Raw genomic sequence first — 19,986 nt, forward strand, 5'->3', positions numbered from 1 at the left:
CACCTAGCCTGGTTTGTTTACACCATGGCATCACAAGGTGATGAGTTAGCACTTCCTGTGACAAGTCGTTGTCATGGGAACCAATGCACCCCACAGCAATTCAAACAGTTCATGAAGACTGTCTGCTCATTTCAAACTAGTTACGTACAGAGTTAAAATGTGATGCTTATACTTTTTTAGATTTTCAAAAACTTGATATTACATTCAGTAAAATGCAAATGTGTTTTGGCATTTGCAAATTTTACTCATGTAAACTCTTCTCTCTACTTTAAACAACGTCTTGTACTTGTTTAAAGGGTAATAACACAGTTTGCTGTAAGTCAAAGCTTGTTTAAGCATATATAGTTAAGTCAGTCTTGTGCAGGTATACTGATATTCCTTTCGGCGAGTGAAACACAGTTTTGGTCAAGAGGTAGCTATGCTTGTATATGCAGCCAAAGTTTAGATGAATGACATCAATCTTAACTATAAAAGGGGAGCATTACCCAAATCTACATTTATATAACACTGTACTGAGATTCATTCATCAGAAACAGGTTAAGCAATACTGCAATTGGTATTTCTCCAACCAAAGCAGAATAATCAATTCTGGTACAGTTTACATGCCGCTGAGCTGAGATTCCTTCGTCAACACAGGTTTACACTCTAATACTGAGATTAGGATTTCTTCGCTAAAATCAGATTAACTTTACACTGATACCATTTGAACATATGCTAAAACGTCTTAAGACTCTTTCTGTTACGGCAGAGGTGTCACTTCAAGCTATAGTTTTATCTGCACCTAACAAGCCAGCACCATCGATCTACATGCGAATCAAACGTTGTCAAATATCATGTTGGAATTATCAATTATTAAACACACTTTTAGTTGGACGATGGTTTAAGCGAGTGGCGTTAGGCCATGCTAGCAGGTTGGTTGTGCTGTCCAAAGTGGTGACTAACTGGTGTAGGAGGCAAAGGTCCTGTGGGTGTCCTCCATTCATTCCAGGTTTGTCTGAGTCTGTGGCAGTAACCCTGGGACTTTCAGATCTGCCTTGCCTGGTGTCGAGGGCAGCACTCAATCTGCATTCAGACTTATGGGTCTGAGGAGTCCTTTATGCTGACTGGTTTCAGTTGCTAATAGTCTGATTGGAGGTTGACTGGCTGTTAAGTCAGAAATCGTGGTGATTCAGGTTAGATCAAGAACAGAGAGCCTGTCTTGGTGGGTCACGCCAGTCAGGGGCTTCGGGCAAAAGGGAAGGTCTCATATGTTGGCATGAGCGCTGTGGTATCCTAGGCTGCAGGCTCTGACCCCTCACCCCTTTGTGAAGGGTTGGGGGAGCTCTCACTGCTGCTGCTGCTGCGAAGTCCATCCGGTTGCAGGTTCCTTGTGTGGTCCATTTGTAGTTGTTCGGGCTGTTTCAGTCCTTTTCGGACCACAATGTGTTTGTCTCTCACGCTGCTGAATTGTGGAGTCAATGTTTGACTTTCAGTTCTGCATGCAGGTGGCCTTCAAGAGCCTTAGCTTTTGTGTTGCTTTAAATTCAAACAGTTCCTTACGTTCTTTAACTGGCAAAGTTCAACAGCTGTCAGAAACTCCTGAGGACTGGTGACCTCCCTCAATTGCTCTGCTCTGTCATGGTTCTTGCATCTGTCCTGTGCCTTCTCATGCTGAGTGGGTTGGTTCTCTGTGGAACTCAGTGACTTGCAGCGTTCGTTCAATTACCTCCTGTTGGAAGGCCATATGAGCATGGGCTAAGGAGAGAATGAAGCTCTTTGTGGCTCAGGTCAGGTGTCAAGTGTGTGCTGGTGCTGCCGATCTCGCTGTCCCTTGCTCTGCTGTTGCAGGTTGTTGACTGCTTTAGCTGAAGGGCAACCATCACATTGTTCCGCTGGGTCTCCAGGGGGTCCTGGATGGCAGGGCTGGATGTACTGGCCAGACAGGCACACTTATGGGGACATGAGAGAAAGAGATAGCACAGGCAAATGCAAGTTCGTACAGATATGTGGGCCATATAGGAAGTGGCTAGCTGAAGTGGGGGAAGCCAGCATGAGACTAAGGTGTTTAACTATCTTGGATGACAGCTGTAAGCGGTGTTGACTGATGACAGGGCTGGTACACGTCATTACTATTACTCAGAATACAGATGATTCCTTTCCAGGGATTATCACCATAAGGTAGATGAATAGAACAAACTGGTAGAGAGAGAGAGAAAGAGAAAAAAAATGAAATAAGAAAAGGGAAAGGAAGGAAAGAGGTTTTTACCTATTTAGTTTTGCTAGGAGATATGTTTAAGCAGGTGCCACTGGTTCAAGTGATGACCTAATCTCTAGACTAACAGAGAAACACCAGATGCCTTGAGGTCGAAAGGAGAAGAAACAACGGGAAGAGTTTCTAGTCCTTTCCGGAGCCAAAAGTGCACTGGACGGTGACCGTACTTCATGTACTCAGTCAGCACTAAGGAGTGAGGAGGGGGAGCTGAGAGATAGGTGTTAGCATAGTAATAACCTATAACTCATTATGCCTCATTAAGGAAACAACAGTTTCTAGAACTACTGTAATCCTATAAAAAAAAAAAAAAATAAAAAAAAGGGAAGAGGGTGATGGTAGAATAACACAAAAAGGGTAAAAACAGAAGGTCCTTTTAGCTCTAGGGAACCTAAAGAGAAGGTTAATACCTAAGTTGTTTTATTAAATGCTAAGTTTAATTAAAACCAACTTGGCTGAATAGAGATATTCAGACTGAAACCAAAAGGAAGTGAAGGAAATAAACATGACATGTAGAGGAGGAATGAAGTTGAACAAAATAGAATTAGAATTTCTAAAAGATTTAGAAATCTAAAAGGAAAGGTAAACAGACAAAATTTATTTAGTTAACTTTTCAAATTTAACCCAATTCAACTTGGCTGCATAGGGATAGTCAGGTGAACAAAGTATTAGCATGAAGTAGAACTAAGATAGAGAACTAGGGTTAGGAAAAAAATGAATAGATAAATAAATAAAGAGTAAACTCGGAACTCCTTGTAGCTTTAGGAGACACGAAACTAAAAAAAAATGATTTAATTAAATTTTAAATTTAATTTAAATTCAACTTGACTGAATAGAGATACTCAGACTTGACAATGTGAGTGACGCCACGCACGCACACAGACACACACACACACACACACACACAAATGGTTTAAACCAGAGATGGGTGCCTTTGAGGCATGCCTTGTGAAGTTTTGGAATTCAAGTGAATCGTTTGTCTTGCATCAGTGATTCGGAGCGTGTCTCAAACTGCCACAGTCACGTGATTTCAGTAAACGAGGCTTTGTGATGCATCCTAGCAGTTTCAAAGTGTTTCAAGATGTCCATGGTTCATCTCTAAGTCCAATGAACCCATGTCTATACATGATTTGTACATGAAATGTGTCTAACACAATTAAATGACGCATTTGATAAAGGGAAGTGACGTATTGTCATGTTTTGTCTGATATAGTTCAGTTTTTATTAACAAGAACTACCATTTACTGAAATATCATGTCTTGACAGAAACCTCATGTTTAAGGATATTAGATGATTCATTGATCACTTTTAATTGATTACAACTTAATAATAACCATTTGTGAATGGCTTATTAAAGTTGTCTTGTATTCGTATATCTCTAGTATTCACTACGCTTACTGTTCTGACCCGCAAAGGGACGTTTTGAGCGGTTCGAACAGTGAATCGCTTGTGACGCAATTGATTCATTTGATTCCGAGCTTCACAACGCTTTGTGTTCCCATCAACAGTTAAAATCAAAGTCCCTCCTAAAAGGGATCCCAAAGTCTATAAAGTCTTCGGCTTGAATGCTTCGCGCTCGTACGTGTCTTGGTGCTAGAAGGGTGCTAGCAGCTTTTAGTCGAGCTAAAGGGTTTTAACTTGTAGCGTATACTTGTAGGATTTCTATAGAGCTAGATTTGGCAACACGAGGTTTGTTGTTTGCACAACAGTCTGTGATGTGGGTGCTGTTATCAGACTTTCATAGGTGTCTGCTCTCCACACTCTGTTGTCATGCGTTGCCAGGAGACCAATGCCAGCCCGAAACACGATCAGAATAGAGCAGAATTCTAACCGCGCTGCAAGCCCGCATTGAGAACTCCAGTGTGGTCACGCATAACTCACAAATCACAACAACACATCAACTCACAGACAGTGGTGATTGCTAGTTAGCTAAGCTAGAATTTACTCCACAAATTCGTTGCGTTTTTTTAATATGTGCGGTCCAGCGCATTAATATGAATACAGTGACGTAACGAATAGTAAAAAGGGCTTTAATCTGTGAATGGGGAGTCTCGCCCAGAACACCATTACAAACTCTGTGGTGAGATTTCTTTGTCACACAGGTAAATTTATGCTGCTTAACCCTCTGGAGTCTGAGGCTGATTTTGGGCCCTGGAGAAGTTTTGACATGCCCTGACATTTGTGCTTTTATCAGTTGGTTATAAACATATTAATGACAAAAGTGTCATTACACTGTATTCAGCACAAACTAGGCTACCATAATATGTGAGGAACATGTATGTACATGTTTGTGTTTTTAAAGGAATAATGTTTATGCGTGGTTATTGAAAAAAAAAAAAAAAAAAGTAACTGAAACAATACCTAAAAATGCATACTAAATGTTTTTTCACAAGACTTTTGAGAATTGTATATTTTAGTGTAGAGTTTTTGCTTCAAAATGATGTGGAAATGATCCTCCCTACTCTGACACATAAAACATTGTATTGATTTTAAATTTCTAAGACACTTTTTGTTTAGGTAGGCCATATGCGAAGAGGTGTGACTCTTCATGAATAATGAAGTGATTTACACCTGGGGAGATTAAGACCCTGCCCCTAATGAGCCGCATAATGAGCCATTCAGTCAGGAATGTGACTGAGTCAACTAAAAAAATGCAAAGACAAGACATATCATTGTTTTTTTTCTTTTTTATTTAAAATAAAGTTAACAATATAATCCACATATAAACTAGGGTCAAAGGCACATTTTTTGTGTATACAGGCAAATAAAGGTAAGGTTTATAAAAAAAAGCCCACTTTTACACCCTATACATAACCTGCTTGATCACATATAGATAATCTTTGCAGCCCAATGGTCAGTGAGAGGTGGTGAACAGAGAATCTGAACAGTCACACATCTGTGTGCCATTTTTGAAAACAGTTCAACTGAAGACACAAGTAAATGTCACATGCCTGGCATTTCCAAGGTGTGTCTTGCCTTTTACCAAGCTGTACTTTGCAAAGCATGCAGTTCCGATGACCAGCGGTGGCATTATTCCTTGCATCTGATGTCAGCTCTGCTCCTGGAACCGGTACATGGTCACTTTTGGTCCGTTTTGGAGCTGCTTTCTGTGACGACACACCACAGAGCTCTGCAAATATATTATCATCAAATATGAATCTTATTAATATTATCATCAAATATTATCATCAAATATGATGATTTGCTACTTATGAAACATTTCTGAACAATTGTAAACAATAAATGTTTCTTGAGCTGCAAATCATCATATTAGAATGATTTCTGAAGGATCATGCGACACTGAAGACTGGAGTAATGATGCTGGACATCACAAGAATAAACGACTTTGTGAAATATATTCAAATAGAAAACAGTTATTTTAAATTGTAATAATATTTCACAATATTACTGTTTTTACTGTATTTTTAATTGAATAAATGCAGCCTTGGTGAGCAGACGAAACTTATTTTAAAAACATGAAAAATCTTACAGATTTCAATATAGGCCTACCATATAGTGGGTAAAAGTGTACTTACTCAACTGTGTTGCTGCGTGCCCTCCTAGTGGGAATTGCAGGTGAATGTGAGAGTGATGGATCCACATTCCTAAAAAAAAATGTAAAAAAAACCCTGTTATTATTAGCATATAAGATAATACTCTCATACCATTAGCTATGCATAACTGACAGGAAAGTAACAGGTATACAAGCATGCTGTATATGTCTGTCAATTGGCCATTACCGGACAAAGTGTGCGAATGTGTAAACGTTTACAGTCTGCTATATCAGTTAGCACATTTAGCAAATAGCAACATGTTCGCGCATTTCACAACCAAGCATATTTTAGCACATTCACGCCTATCATATACGGTACTTAGATACGCTATATATATATTTATAGATAGATGTAAATATAAGGCAAATATAGATGTACGCTTGTATATAAAAAAAAAACACGTCAAATAATTTGAGTATATCAACAGAAAAGCATTCTATTTATAAGCATTTTTATGAGATAAAGTTATATATATATATATCTATATATATATATATATATATATATATATATATATATATATATATAGATAGATAGATAGATAGATAGATAGATAGATAGAAGTAAATATAAGGCAAATATAGATGTACGCTTATATAAATAATTTAAGTAGGCCCTATATCAACAGAAAAGCATTCTATTTATAAGCGTTTTTATGAGATAAAGTTATATATATAGTTATATAGATAGATGTAAATATAAGGCAAATATATGTACGCTTATATAGAAAAAAAAAACACGTCAAATAATTTAAGTAAAACTAAATCACTTACTCATCAGAAACTGTATCTTCAGCTGGATCAAGTCGCTCTTCAAAATGCAGACGTTCATCGTCAGAGTCGTGTTCTTCTTCCGAGGAAAGAGTGAACTTCCTCACTGTCCAGGACCATCTGAAGAGCCTGCTCACCTGTGTAGTGTGCCATCTTCCAAACGCGAAGGACAGCGAATGAATCTGATGAAACTTGATGCTTTTTAAGACGCTGTTAGGGGCGTTTACAGTTTGCATAGATCGCCTCAGCACATTATCTTATGAATAGAGCGCTCTGCGCGTGGGCGGGCACACATTAAAGATAATTAGGTCAGACAGGAGAAACAGTACCTCTCTTTACTTTTATACTGATTACATAAAGGGAGAATATTTGTTTTAGAATTTATTTGTTTTGTTTAAAAGTAGACACTTAAAGCTTTCCAAAGACATATCTCTCATGTCCATGTAGCATGTATAAGCCATCTATTTTAGTTACTTTTAGTGACGTTTTAGAACGATGTTTGCAGAGACGGAGACGGCAGGACAGCACACCCTGTATATTTTATTTATTTTTAAAAAGCACAAAGTTTTATTTTGATTGTGAGTGTACACAAAAAAAAGAAGACATTCTATAGTTTCAATTGATATATTACTTATGTCTCTATGACAAAAAATGACGGAGTATTTTAAGTCTGTTTTGCTGCAATGTGAAAAAAAAACTGCAAAACGCGCCGGCGCGTTTTTAGACCTCAGAGTGTTAATCTGGAATTCCGTCATCAGAAAAAGGCTTATGCATTTACCGCTGAAAGTGGGGATTTCTTCGCCCAAATTCAGGTAGTTTATTTGTTCGTGCTGCTAATCTGAGATTCGATCGTCAGAAAGACATGCATTTAAAACTGAAAGTGGGGGTTTCTCCTCCAAATTCAGGTAAATTTATTCTAATACCCTTTGTATGCGCTGCTAATCTGCGATTCCGTCGTCAGAAAAGTCTTACACTCATTTAGCAACTGAAATTATGATTTCTTCGATAATTTCACGTTAGCTTTTTCGTACAATTTAAATATGCATTATAGCATCGAGGAACGTTCTGCCGTTCAAGGGAATGTGCATTCACAGCCCCAGTTTTGCTAATTTTATCAGAAATTTGTATGTGCATGTATAAGATGTCAATAAAGATTATCAAAACACATAATTGATTACTGGTCCATCTGCAAACAATTGCTTAAAATGATGCCCACATTCTCCACCAAATATGTAGCGAAAATGAACTCAAAGGGGAAATATTAATAATTATTCATAACTCATTATGATTATTAATTATGATTAATTATGAATATGCAAATCCGTTAATCAGATTAACTGGACATAGCTACATTAAAATTAATATTACAATCAGCTAACCTGTTCGTCCAGTGAACGCTCAGTGTTGATAGTTTATTAATTATAAGAAATGTTAATTTCCAAGTTATGGAAAAATAATATTTCTTATTGTACTGTACTACTCAGAGCACGTAGTCCGGATCTATCACTTAAGAGGCAATTCATTAGCAGACGGAATCAGAACCAAACATGTCTTGTGCACAATCTTTATTAACTAACTCACAAACACATAACTAAACTAACAAACATGTAACATAACATACACAAAGGGTCACACACACATACACAAGTCAGAGTGAGTAATGATAGAGTTGAACCGGAAGAGATGCTGTTACTAGAGCTACATGAAATGTCAAAGGCAATCTGGAAAGGACTCATCAGTTTCTTTTAGCAATAGCAAAGGTAAGTCTTTACAAATCAATACTAAATCGCTGTTTAGCATTAAAATGTACGATACTTGCAAGATGCCTTTAGGCTGAAGAGCGTCGGATCTGCAGGTTGAGGATAACTCTTGAAGTTATCATCTGAAGTTGTTGCCAGTCTGTTGGGTGATGAGCACATGGCTGGGTGTTGTAGGCCAGGGGCCTACCAGCCCTAAGGAGATTTGTTCGGTCATGTAGGAGCAAGGAAGAAGAGAGGGGAGTGGCACTGTTCGCTGGTTTTTAACCTCTGGTCAAAGTCACATCTCTCAGTTGTTGACCGGACCAATGAAGATGTTGTAATTCTGGGTGGCAACACCCCTCCTGTCAGGGCTTTTACAACCCAGAAAGATTAACAAGCTGCGTTCTTGAATCAGAACTATTAAATATTCTTTTAATAATGATGTGATGCACAGGTATGGATGTACCGCATACACAAGCATTTAAATCTTCCCGCAACGAACGTATAGACACTAAACATGGCATGATTGAAGTTACCGTGCAGGTCATAACATTTAACAATCATCAAACATGTAAATACAATGAGTACAATACAACATCAGTAATAATGGATACCATTTCCTGAGAAGGATTCATTTATAGCACAGTCTGTCTATACATTAATGCCATAGAGTCTGTGTTCTGTGAAGAAAATGCAGGGAAGATGCAGTCTCTACTCTGTTCTCCATGCGGCAACCACATTCCTCAGCGCAATAAACTTGTAACTGAAAACTTCCCAGGGGATGGGGACAGACTCCAGAGTGAGCTTAAACTATTGGTTAACTAACCAATAATTGTGTCTGATTTGCCTCAGTCATTACAGGTGTCTTTAGCCAGTTGACATCTCTTGCATTCCCTACACCACTGTGCCACCTCTGCTGACATCCCTGGCCAATAACACCACTGACGTATCAACTCAGTAGTGCGCTCAACACCCTGATGTCCATGGTGTTGATGCAACTGAGTCAACACGTCACAGTTTAATGACACAGGCAAAATCAGCTGAAACACCTCCTCACCTCCATCAGGGCATGACACACGGCGATAAAGGACACCATCCTTTCTCAAAAGACGGTCCCATTGCCGAAGCAATGTCAAAACGGACTTGGGGAGCTGCTGGCGCTCCGCATAACTGGGAAATAATCCCTGCTCCCAAAATGCCAAAAGCCTTCCAATATCAGGATCTGCCTCCTGTAGTGAATTCAGATCCTTAGAGGAGAAACTGGGGAGTGCCGTAACAACTGCTTGGTTCACCTGTACTACCAGTTCTACCTCCACTGCCTGCCTCACCACTGCTGGAATAACAGTCCCTGGTAAGAAACTCTCCCGCATTTCCTGACAAAACTGAGTCTGGCGTCAGCGTTCCGGTTGCACCTTCCAGAATGATACCGGACCTCAAAATCGAAGGCAGCCAACTGGGCAGCCCAACGTTGTTTGGTAGCTCCCAGTTTAGCAGATGTAAGGTGGCTAAGGGGATTGTTATCAGTATAGACAATGCACTTCTGACCCATCAGGTACTCCCAAAATTTCTCGGTCATGGCCCACTTGAGCGCAACAAATTCCAATTTCATGGAACTATAGTTGGTCATGTTGCGCTCAGTGGGCCTAACCTTACCTCCTTGCTCCTGCGAGAGTACTGCACCCAACCCGCTATGGCTAGCATCCACCTCTAATATAAAGGGCCTGGAGAAATCTGCATATGCTAACACTGGGGCAGAAGAGAGCCTATCTTTCCCTCAAAGCTCACCTGACACTGCTCTGTCCAAGCCTCAGAAAATCCCTGATCAGCTTGCTTTCTGGGTCCCGAACCAGCACACAACGCAACCAGCTTATGCAGAGGGCCCGCCAACTTGGCAAACCCCTCCACAAAGCGGCAATAATAACTGAATGCAACTCTGCCACATTAGATGGGCGCCGCCAGTCAGCCACAGCCTCGATCTTTGCAGGGTCGTCGATACCTTATCAGCGGATATGACGTGGCCCAAATACTTTACCTCTCTTTGGAAAAACACACACCTGCTTAACTTAACCTTAAGTGCTTCACATTCTAACCGACTCAGAACTACCTCCAAGTGCTCCAAATGTTGATCTACAGAGGTAGAAAATACTACCACATCATCCAGGTACAGAAGCAAGGATTAACACTGTTGATCCCCGAACAGCCGCTCCATTAACCTCTGAAAGGTGCCTGGGGCATTGCATAGGCCAAAGGGCATACGGTTCCACTCAAAGAGTCCAAAAGGTGTACAGAAAGCAGTCTTATACCGATCTTTCTCCGTGACTGGTAAGTCCCACTTCTGCATTCTGAGCACCCACAACAGCCACGACCGGCTGAACCTCGGTCACACCTGTGGGCAAACTCACCACATAAACACTACTCAATGTGCCAAGCAGGAAACGATGATAAAGCATGACATCAGTCACGCAAACATTAATCACAGGTATATAAGCCATCCCCTGGTTAACCTGAACTACTGCCGGTGAGGACAACAAACCAACAGGCAAACTGGCATCAGGAGGCTCAAAAGTACGGCTCCACTAGAATATTCGTCGGAGCAAGTTGCAGGAACAAACTTGAGCATGCCCCCTGGAATGCGACAAGGCCTACAGCCCCGAACCCGAACCCTATCAATGCGACTTACACTAGTTATGGTGTTAACATCACAGCAATGTTATAATGCCTGAGATACAAAGTGCGGAACTTTTGACACATCTGGCAAATCAAAAAGAGCGGTGCCATCTTGTCCAAAGAGCTCCTGGTAGCATTGTTTCAGAACATCCATTCCGAGAACCCCCGGAATCTGATCACACAAGCCACCAGGAGGGTCTTTGACAACAAGCACCCCACAATTTGAAATAACTTGGCCACAGAGCTCAATATCCAGCTCCATATAACCGAGATAGGGATTGGAAAGACCGTTGGCGGCATGAAGCTGTAACCGTTGACATGACCTAAGTCGCTCCTGACCCCAAGGTTCAAAATGCCGCAGAAAACAGCTTTGCGTAATAGCGGAGACCATGGAGCCTGTGTCAACCAAACAGGGCACTGGCACTTCACCTACAGAGGCAACAAGATGAGGACAAAATGACATTAAGCAAGACGCTGAAACAGGACCTTTGACAAATCAGAGCCGATATAATCCCCGGCCGAGATGTGGCTCTGCAGCCCGGTGGGCACTAGTTTTCCGAATGCGCAGAAGTAGAAGACTGCTTACCCCCAGCAAAAGGTACGACAGAATGTGGAGTGCGCTGGGGCACCCGCTCCCCATTGCACTCTCGAGTGAAATGGCCTAGCCTTTGACACCGCCTACAAATTATAGACGCATTACGAGGGACTCGACTACGCATTTCTGGACCTTGCAATCAGGCGAAACTTTGTGTGAGGCGATTTAACTCCCTCGGGTCGGCGGTCACGCCAGCGTGATCACCGCGTTTTTTTTCTAACCAGTGTGAAAGAGACTCAAAATACTCTGTCAATGTTGCACATATAATTAAGAGCTATACACCATTTTAATCTGTGGAATATCTTCTTTTATTTGTGTACACTCAGAGTAAAAACTAAATGTTGTGCTTTTGGTAAAATAAAGAAAACTAACATGATGTGTGATCTCTCGTCTCCCACTGAACGAAGTCCAATCTGATAGTTCTCATAAAATGAACTGTAACTTGGTGAATACCAATCACAAAAAAAATAGACTTGTGTCTAAAGAAACGTTGAAATGTCAGGTTTTAAATCGTGTAAGTCAAATCGAAAACAAACCTTCTGTGTTTATGTAATCTCTATGAAAAGAGAGCCATGTCAGAAGTCCTTGATTCAGCTCATTATCCGCTAAAGCGGCCACGCTCACGGAGTCAGCGCTATTCAGAGGCAAATTCCCCCCCCCACATTCAAACACCCACACACACAGGCACACACAAAAACACACACAGACACATACAGAAACACTAAAACATACATTTTTGACTGTATATGTAAAATACAATTATGCCAACATATACCCATCCTGTATTTTGAAGCGTATGCATGTTTCCTAGTGTTTAAATGAGTGTATTTGTGCTAGTGTGCATTTTAATTGTGGAATTTTTGTTTGTAAACCATAACTTCTTTTATATGCATTTCCGATGTATCTAGATTGATCTCTACGTAAAGCTCCGGACTTGAGCTATTCACTGAGAGATGTCACATAGCTGACAGATGCATTTTTCTATGTGTTTAATGATACTGTGAAGAATGGACTCCATCTCGAAATCCGATCTGATAGTCATTAAGTATGCAAATTCATCTAGGAGACCAAACAAAGAAAGAGCTTGCCCACCAACTTTGCATCAATGTCATTGGCCATTCCACCTCAAGGAGGTGTGTCGGCCTATCTATCATAAAAAGGAACACCAGGATTCTCGTGTGTTCTCCCGATTGTCTCATGAGCACCTCGTGCACGTCTTTCCCGGACATCTCCGGTGACCACGCGCTGCCATCGCGCTCAGCTTCGGGACCGCCATCTTCCAGCGAAACTCACTCTCAAGTCCTCAGTTCAAACCTTCCCGCGGAATGGAGGAAGCCAACGAACTGCACCAGCACTAACCTGAAATTCGACACGCACAACCAATGCAAGTATACTGCCGTTTCTCAATCTTAGATGATGGAACTGATTTCCGTGCTGGCTTAGGACTGTTTGTGAGTTTGCTACTTGCCTTCTCTCTTTCCTTCTCTACTTCCACTCTTGTACATAGGTGTGTATATTATTGTATATATATTTAGACGTATAATCTCTGTAGTCGTAGCTGCCTATATTAAACACTTAATTCATGCTCGATTGTTCTGTTTGTTCTTTCAACTGAAGACCAAGTCACTTTAACGTTTTTCGATCGTTTTATGCTTTGATGCTATAATAGCAAGTTGTTCTCATGGCCAGAGAATAACTCAGTTTATAATATTCTGTGAGGGGCTTAGTTTGCTGGACAAACGAACAGTTTCTCTAAATAATTATTAAACCAGAACTAATCATATATATAATTGATTATAATTCGTTGTAATTAATTAACCATATATGTTTCATCCCCCTTGGGTCACTATGTGCATAATAATTCATAAAACCTTATGAATTATTATATTCATATTCCACCCATGAATTGATTAATAACCGCTACATCGTTACACAGGCTTTCGACCAAGACGCGCTCCAGGGGGCATGAACAACAGATTTATATACAAAAGCAGAACAGTACCTCATTGGCCACATATTTAATGATGGTGACGTTTCAGACATGTCACAAACATCACTACACAAGAAAAATGTCCAGGATGGAGGGGACAGGGACACCGATGATCTTTGCAGCCCAATGGTCAGTGGGAGGTGGTCAACAGAGCACACGTATGAACACAGTCACACATCTTGTGACACATGTGTCACTCTTGAAAACAGTTCTTGTTCAAATGAAGACATAACTGAACATTGCATGCACTGTAAAAAACCCAACTTGAAAAAAGTTCAAATAACTGGTTTTGTTGTGTTGGCTCAGCAAAAATCTATGAAAAAGTCAGTACAACTATGTTTAATACACTTACTCAACACAATCCAGGAGTTTTTCCATAAACTTAAAACGATTAGTTTTGTGAACAAAGCTTTGCAAGTTCAACCAAAAAACTTCTGCTAACTTATTTATTTGAGTTAAGTCAATCTCGTTTAGGGAACTGCCCTCCCATAAGCAAATGAACATTTTAGAATAAAATGCAACCATTTGGTTATGGTACAGTGAAGAAAAATTGGTGTTTAGTTATTTTACTTATTTATAACTTAGTTATATAATTTAACTCAGTTAAATGAGCTTAATGTATAATTGTAAATTAATAGTAATTGAATAATATTATTGTAAAATAATGATAATAATTAATATTAATAATAATTATTAAAATATATATTATATAAATTATTTATGTTGTTGTTATTGATATTATTATTATTATTATTATTATTATTATTTAAAGTATGGCTACTGTATAAATAATATTATTTTACAATGATAATAAAATTGGTATTATTATAATAATAATAATAATTATAATAATAATAATAATTATTATTATTATTATTATTATTAATAATTACAGAGGGTCATGCTGTTATGTCATCCCTTAATGCTAAAACATGAAATCAGGGCGATATGATGATATGCTGGCAGTGGCAGCACTCAAAAAAAATTTCAGGCCAATTTTTATGTAATTGAATTACACATAAAATTTCTATCCATTTGGATTACATATGTAAATGAAATAGGTAAAATTTATCTAATAGTATTTCCAGGCTATATAACACTGCTTAGTGTTCATGTGTTTGCGCATGTACTTAAAGTACCATTGAAGCAGCGTCAGAGTTAATAAGATAATTAAGTGATAAATTGAGTGATGATTGAGCATTATTGAAGACACCTGATAATAACAAGCAGAATCACCAAAGGAGAAAATCACAATTGTTAAGCCACCATCGTAGAGATGAGGGTTTGCTTTAGTTGGGCTCTTGACCCTTGACTATTTCATATTAGATTTAGTTTGGGCTGTTGTAACAGCTAGTCAAGCAAAAAAAAAAACAAAAAAAAAACATGATAAGGTGATGTTGGTTATGTTTTCACATAGTCATTATTTGACCTGAATCACTGAACTCATTTAGAACCCAATCTCTGAGTTAGATTTACATTATTGATTACAGCAGCACTGTGATTCAACAGCAGAAGATCAGCTTTCTCAATATAATCTGAAAAATCTCTCAAAAGTTCTGATAAAAAAGGTAATGCATTTAGAGACACAGACATCAAGAATCAGTCTGTGAATCCCAACAGTGGTGGCCATCAAAAAACATGTTGCAGTGCATTCTGGGAGCCACCAATCAAAATTCATCCATGGCTCCCATTATGCATTGCTGCATGAATAAATTATGAGCTGAATTGTCACTATGTTGACTTGGCCCAACAGTTATTTAACAGTTATTTAAAAAAGTTGAGTAAACAAGAAAAAGCTAGGGGAAATTAGTACCAAGATTTTTTTTGTTGTTGTTGAACTGGCTTAATTTTTTTTTTTACAGTGTGCCTGGCATTTCCATGGTATAAACTGCTTTTACCATGCACTGCTTTGCAGTGTACACAGCTCCAACAACCAACCATCGCAACATTCCTGCCATCGTAGGTCAGCTCAGCTCAGCTCCTGGAACTGGTATATGGTCACTACTGGTCCGTTTTGGTGCTGCTTTCTGTGACGCGTCACTGTGTGACACGTGTGACACAGCAGAGCTCAGTTGTGGTACACTAATCTCACGATACGATACGATACACGATATTCAGCTCACGATACGATATATAACACGATATTCAGCCAACGATACGATTCGATACAATTCGATATAAATCGATACACTTACATCATTTTCTGAAAGATTGGGGACAGAGTGATTTTGGTGACATCTTGTGAGTGTTCCATTTACTTGGATTGAATTAATTGATCTAAAAACTAAAAACAATATATATGCAAGTGCTGGACTAAATGAATCAAAGATGTGTTGAGAAAATTATTTCCATTTATTGAAACAGTGCAAACTGTAGCTTACAAGCATTTGAAAAGTAAATAAAGTGCAGTATTGCAATTAATAATGGAGTTTTCAAAAGTGCAGCAAGTGGCCTGTTCTGAACAGTTTCTTTGACAGCTTTTTAGCTTGACACTGCACATATGATGTAGCCAGTCTAGCCACCAGGTAAGTAAACATAGTACCGTGGCTTCTGTACCATACACTAATACAGGTCACTAAGAACAACATTTAACTTAAAACGTACCCGTCTTAGCCGAGCAGTTTAAGGCCTGTAGGCCTACAAGTATGTGAGGTAGCCAGTCTAGCCACAGAAAAGAAAAATAAACCATGGCAGCCAATAATTCAAGTCCACAGGAGCAACATTTAAGCCAACTTAAAATTGTACCCATCTTAGCAGAGTATCTTAAGGACTTAAGTGAACACTAGTAAACAGAAAATCTCCTCTCCACATAACTGCAGACCAAGTGATCTACATTGTCTTCAGATTTTTGCTCAGGAATAGAATCTGATCAACATGCTCTGGGAGAAGTGCACTTCTCTGAGCAGTGATGATGTCTCCGGCGGTGGAAAAGACCCTTTCTGATGAAACGCTAGTGCCAGGGATACAGAGGTACCTTTTAGCAAGTTGTGACAAGAGTGGATACTGATACTGGTGCTCCTTCCACCAGACCAGTGGATCTTCTTTCACTTCCAGGAGATCTGCCTCCTTGTAGCGGGTCATCTGCTCCTTGGCCTCACCATCTTGGGTATTTGTCTTGGGTCGTGCTCCACCATATCGTTCACCAAGAAGGGCAGCCAGTGGACAAGACGGCCTTGGATTCCTGGGTGGAAGACGCTGACCTTTAAATAAATAAACAATAAAAACAAAAACGCATTACTTATAGCACATTCCATAATGCCTACACAGAGGTTCAGACAACACAGTGCACTTCACTGGAAAACAATGGGTGATACTGACCTTGATTGCTTTCTTCTTCCATGAATTGCTCTCCTTCATCTACAGCTTCTTCTTTAGATGCCATCCCCTCATCATCAGCACAAGCATTTGCTGTCCACTCTTCATCCACACTCCAAAGTGACTAAATTAAATAAGTCAACATATAATTAAATTCATGAGCTTTTATTGTTTAAACCTTTTAATTATATATTTAATATATGCCTTTAAACCTGTTAACATAGTATTTATGCTTTATAAACTATGTTATATATCCATTTTAAACTGTTAACATTGTAGGATTTGTCTTTTAAACTTTGAACAATGCATTATTTAGGCCTATGCTTACTCTCGCCAGGAGATGACGGATACGGATTTAAAGTTGAATGCAAGGCCAAAGGTAAAACCTAGCAGTACCATCTGCCTTACCTCTGATGGCTGCATGCTCAGTCTTGCAGCCTCTACAATCAGTCCATCATAAACTTCCTCTCTTTCATTTTCAGTCAGGAAGGGAAGACTTTTGAATCTTGGTTCCATCGCTGAACATGCATGGAGAGTTGCCTTGAGGTCAATGTACCTCTTCTGAAGATCCCCAGCCATGGCAGCCTTCATCTCTTTTATGACTGCAGATTCACCTTCGATCGCTTTCAGTCCGTTGATCAGTGTGTCCTGGAGGGGTGCGACGACTGACAGTGTGGGGGTCTTCTCCTTGGACATGTACTGTGTAGCCTCCTTCATGGGCTTCAGCGCGCTGACTACTTCTTCAGCTGTTGTCACGTCTGACTCAGTCAGTGTGCACAGATCCTTCTCGGTCTTCCTGACTTCACTGGAGAGCAGGGCTGCGCAGATGGCCGGTTGTTGCTCTAGGAATCTTTCTAACATGTCATGTGCACTATTCCACCTGTAGTTAAATAAAAGAAAAAATATACTTTATTTATAGACCTATAGCGCACTTCACAGCATGGATGCACAGAATGCTGCTTTACATAAATGGCAAAACAAATTAGTAATAAAAAACAAAATATACTATTGAAAAGTATCCACACACTAACCTGGTAACCACATCCGTCATCAGCTTGTGCTCTGGTAGTTGTAGAAGCCTCTGTTTCTCTTTCAGCATGTGGTTGGCTGTGGTGCTCCGTCTGAAGAAATTCACAATGCGTCTCACCCTTCCCAGCAGGCGTGCGACTGCTGAGATTTTGAGGGCACGTTGTGCAGCTAGATTAAGTGTGTGAGCATAGCATTTGACATGAAGTGTGAATGATGCCTTCTCAGCTGCGATTGTCATATTTGACGCATTGTCAGTGACGATTACTGGATCCTTTTCTGTGATTCCCCACTCAGCAAGGGCCGTTTTGAGATGTTCTGCCAGGTTGTGTCCGGTGAGACTCTCGGGCATGTCCCTGGTTTGTAAAACATGCGTAACAAGCTCCCATTCCTTGTTGATAAAGTGAGCTGTGATGGTGACATATGCTTCAGTTGTGCGCGAGGTCCAGCCGTCGCACGTCAGGGCAACTCTCTCCGCGCTGGCCAGGGAGGCTTTGACGTGTGCCCTTGTCTGAGCGTACAGCCTGGGAATACAAACCTTGGTGAGGTGTTCACGGGTTGGAATAGGATAGCGGGGCTCCATCGCGTTCACCATGCGCCTAAAGCCGGCGTTTTCCACCACCGAATACGGTCTCAAATCCTGACAAATAAAGTAGGCGATAGACTCTGTGATTTTCTGCGACCTTGGTGAAGCAGATGGAAACTTGTGGGAACAACCACCATCGATGTCCAGCGTGGTTTGTTTTGGGTCACGCGGCCGCTTGGGGTCCTCCATTAGCATTATCTTGTTCGAGTGATGACGTTTTAGGTGGGCTCGCAAGTTGGTGGTATTTCCAGAGTATTTCACGTTTGTGTCACACAGTTTGCAAACCACGATGCTTTTGTCTAAATCGTCGCTTTCTTTCTTCTTTTTAAATCCAAAGTGCTCCCACACATCTGCTTTTAAGCATGAAGGTGCTGGATTTATATTCACCGCCATTTTCTTGAATCTCCTCGCTCTGACTGCGTAAACAGGAAGACGTAGATGTCGGCGTCTGTGTAAAGTTAGTAGTACAGGTAACTTGCTCTACAGCGACACTAGCGGCTGGCTGACCAAATCGCTCTTCCTGCAACGTGAACGGGGGTAAACACGGGGGATTTGAATGGGACTTATGTATCGATACTCGTGGCTTAAAAATCGATACTTTCTTAGGGAAAAAAATATCGATTTATATCGCAGAATCGATAAAATTGCTCAGCCCTAGTTGTGGTAAAGTTTCACGTGTGGGCAGGAATCGCAGTCTGTGGAAACATGTCAACATCAGTCTCTGTCTTCCATGACAGAGTGGACTGCCTTTTGCTTGCCTGCTTGTTTGCCTTGGCTCTCTTCCAATCAGGTGCTTGGAAATTTTCATTGTTGCATCTGTAAAAGAAAAGAAAAAAAAAAATCATGAGCATACTGAAAACACAATCAAAGAAACTATTATTATCATTACCAAAACTGAGTGAAATATATCACAAATATGTTTAGAGAGTATCACATTACAAACGTTTACATTTGAGCATATATACACAAACATTTGTAAGTGACATTGTAAGGCAATATTTCCCATAAGCTAGCCAAAACTAGCTAAAATATAGTCTGAAAATTCATGTGTTTTATATTATCACCATGCACATCAAAGACAACAGTTTTTGTAATGCCATACAGGTAATTTTTTTTACGTTTTGAATTGAGATGATGTTTACAGTTCCATCTGTAAAATATTACATCTGTGCAGTTACTCATGCTGATAACACAAAGAACATATACTTTTGTATTATGATGATGTAAACACAGTTACATCTGTAAAATATTACGTATGTGCACTACATACATACATTGTCCAAAGTAAATGGATGGGCAATTAGTGGGTATGGACGCACAATGTATATCTGCTGACAATGGGCCATAGGACGGACATTGGCTGTGGGCCGTGACTACCTATCTGTTGATAGGGCATATAGACCATTTACACCTGTATTCACAAACATCTGTATATTAGGCATAAGGCCGTATTTTAGCATGATCAGCAGTGTCATAGGCTAACCCAAATCGAACAT

General features: G+C 40.0%; 1 protein-coding gene and 1 long non-coding RNA gene across 2 annotated transcripts; both read right to left on the reverse strand.

Moving 5' to 3' along the window:
* Positions 1–4,945: 4,945 nt before the first annotated feature.
* Positions 4,946–6,799, reverse strand: LOC137018695 (uncharacterized). The gene is made up of 3 exons (XR_010894928.1): positions 6,576–6,799; positions 5,785–5,853; positions 4,946–5,378 (listed from the first exon to the last, which is right to left on the reverse strand). It is a non-coding gene; the product is annotated as an uncharacterized lncRNA (long non-coding RNA).
* A 9,593-nt stretch (positions 6,800–16,392) lies between these two features.
* On the reverse strand, positions 16,393–18,883 carry LOC137018295 (E3 SUMO-protein ligase ZBED1-like). Its single transcript, XM_067382900.1, has 4 exons — positions 17,910–18,883; positions 17,287–17,758; positions 16,882–17,002; positions 16,393–16,763 (listed from the first exon to the last, which is right to left on the reverse strand). The coding sequence occupies exons 1-4, from the start codon at positions 18,881–18,883 to the stop codon at positions 16,393–16,395; spliced, it is 1,938 nt and encodes a 645-aa protein (XP_067239001.1).
* Between the last annotated feature and the right edge of the window lie 1,103 nt (positions 18,884–19,986).

Source organism: Chanodichthys erythropterus, chromosome 4 (genome assembly GCF_024489055.1).
Source record: "Chanodichthys erythropterus isolate Z2021 chromosome 4, ASM2448905v1, whole genome shotgun sequence".
NCBI classification, from domain to species: Eukaryota; Metazoa; Chordata; class Actinopteri; order Cypriniformes; family Xenocyprididae; genus Chanodichthys; species Chanodichthys erythropterus.

Bases quoted from the DNA above. Each gene is read 5' to 3' on its own strand.
- LOC137018295 (XM_067382900.1), bottom strand. From the start codon at position 18,883: ATGGCGGTGAATATAAATCCAGCACCTTCATGCTTAAAAGCAGATGTG. The intron at 17,759-17,909 runs GTTAGTGTGTGG...ATTTAACTACAG, and splicing joins ATGACGGATGTGGTTACCAG to GTGGAATAGTGCACATGACA. The intron at 17,003-17,286 runs GTAAGGCAGATG...TATTTAATTTAG, and splicing joins TGAGCATGCAGCCATCAGAG to TCACTTTGGAGTGTGGATGA.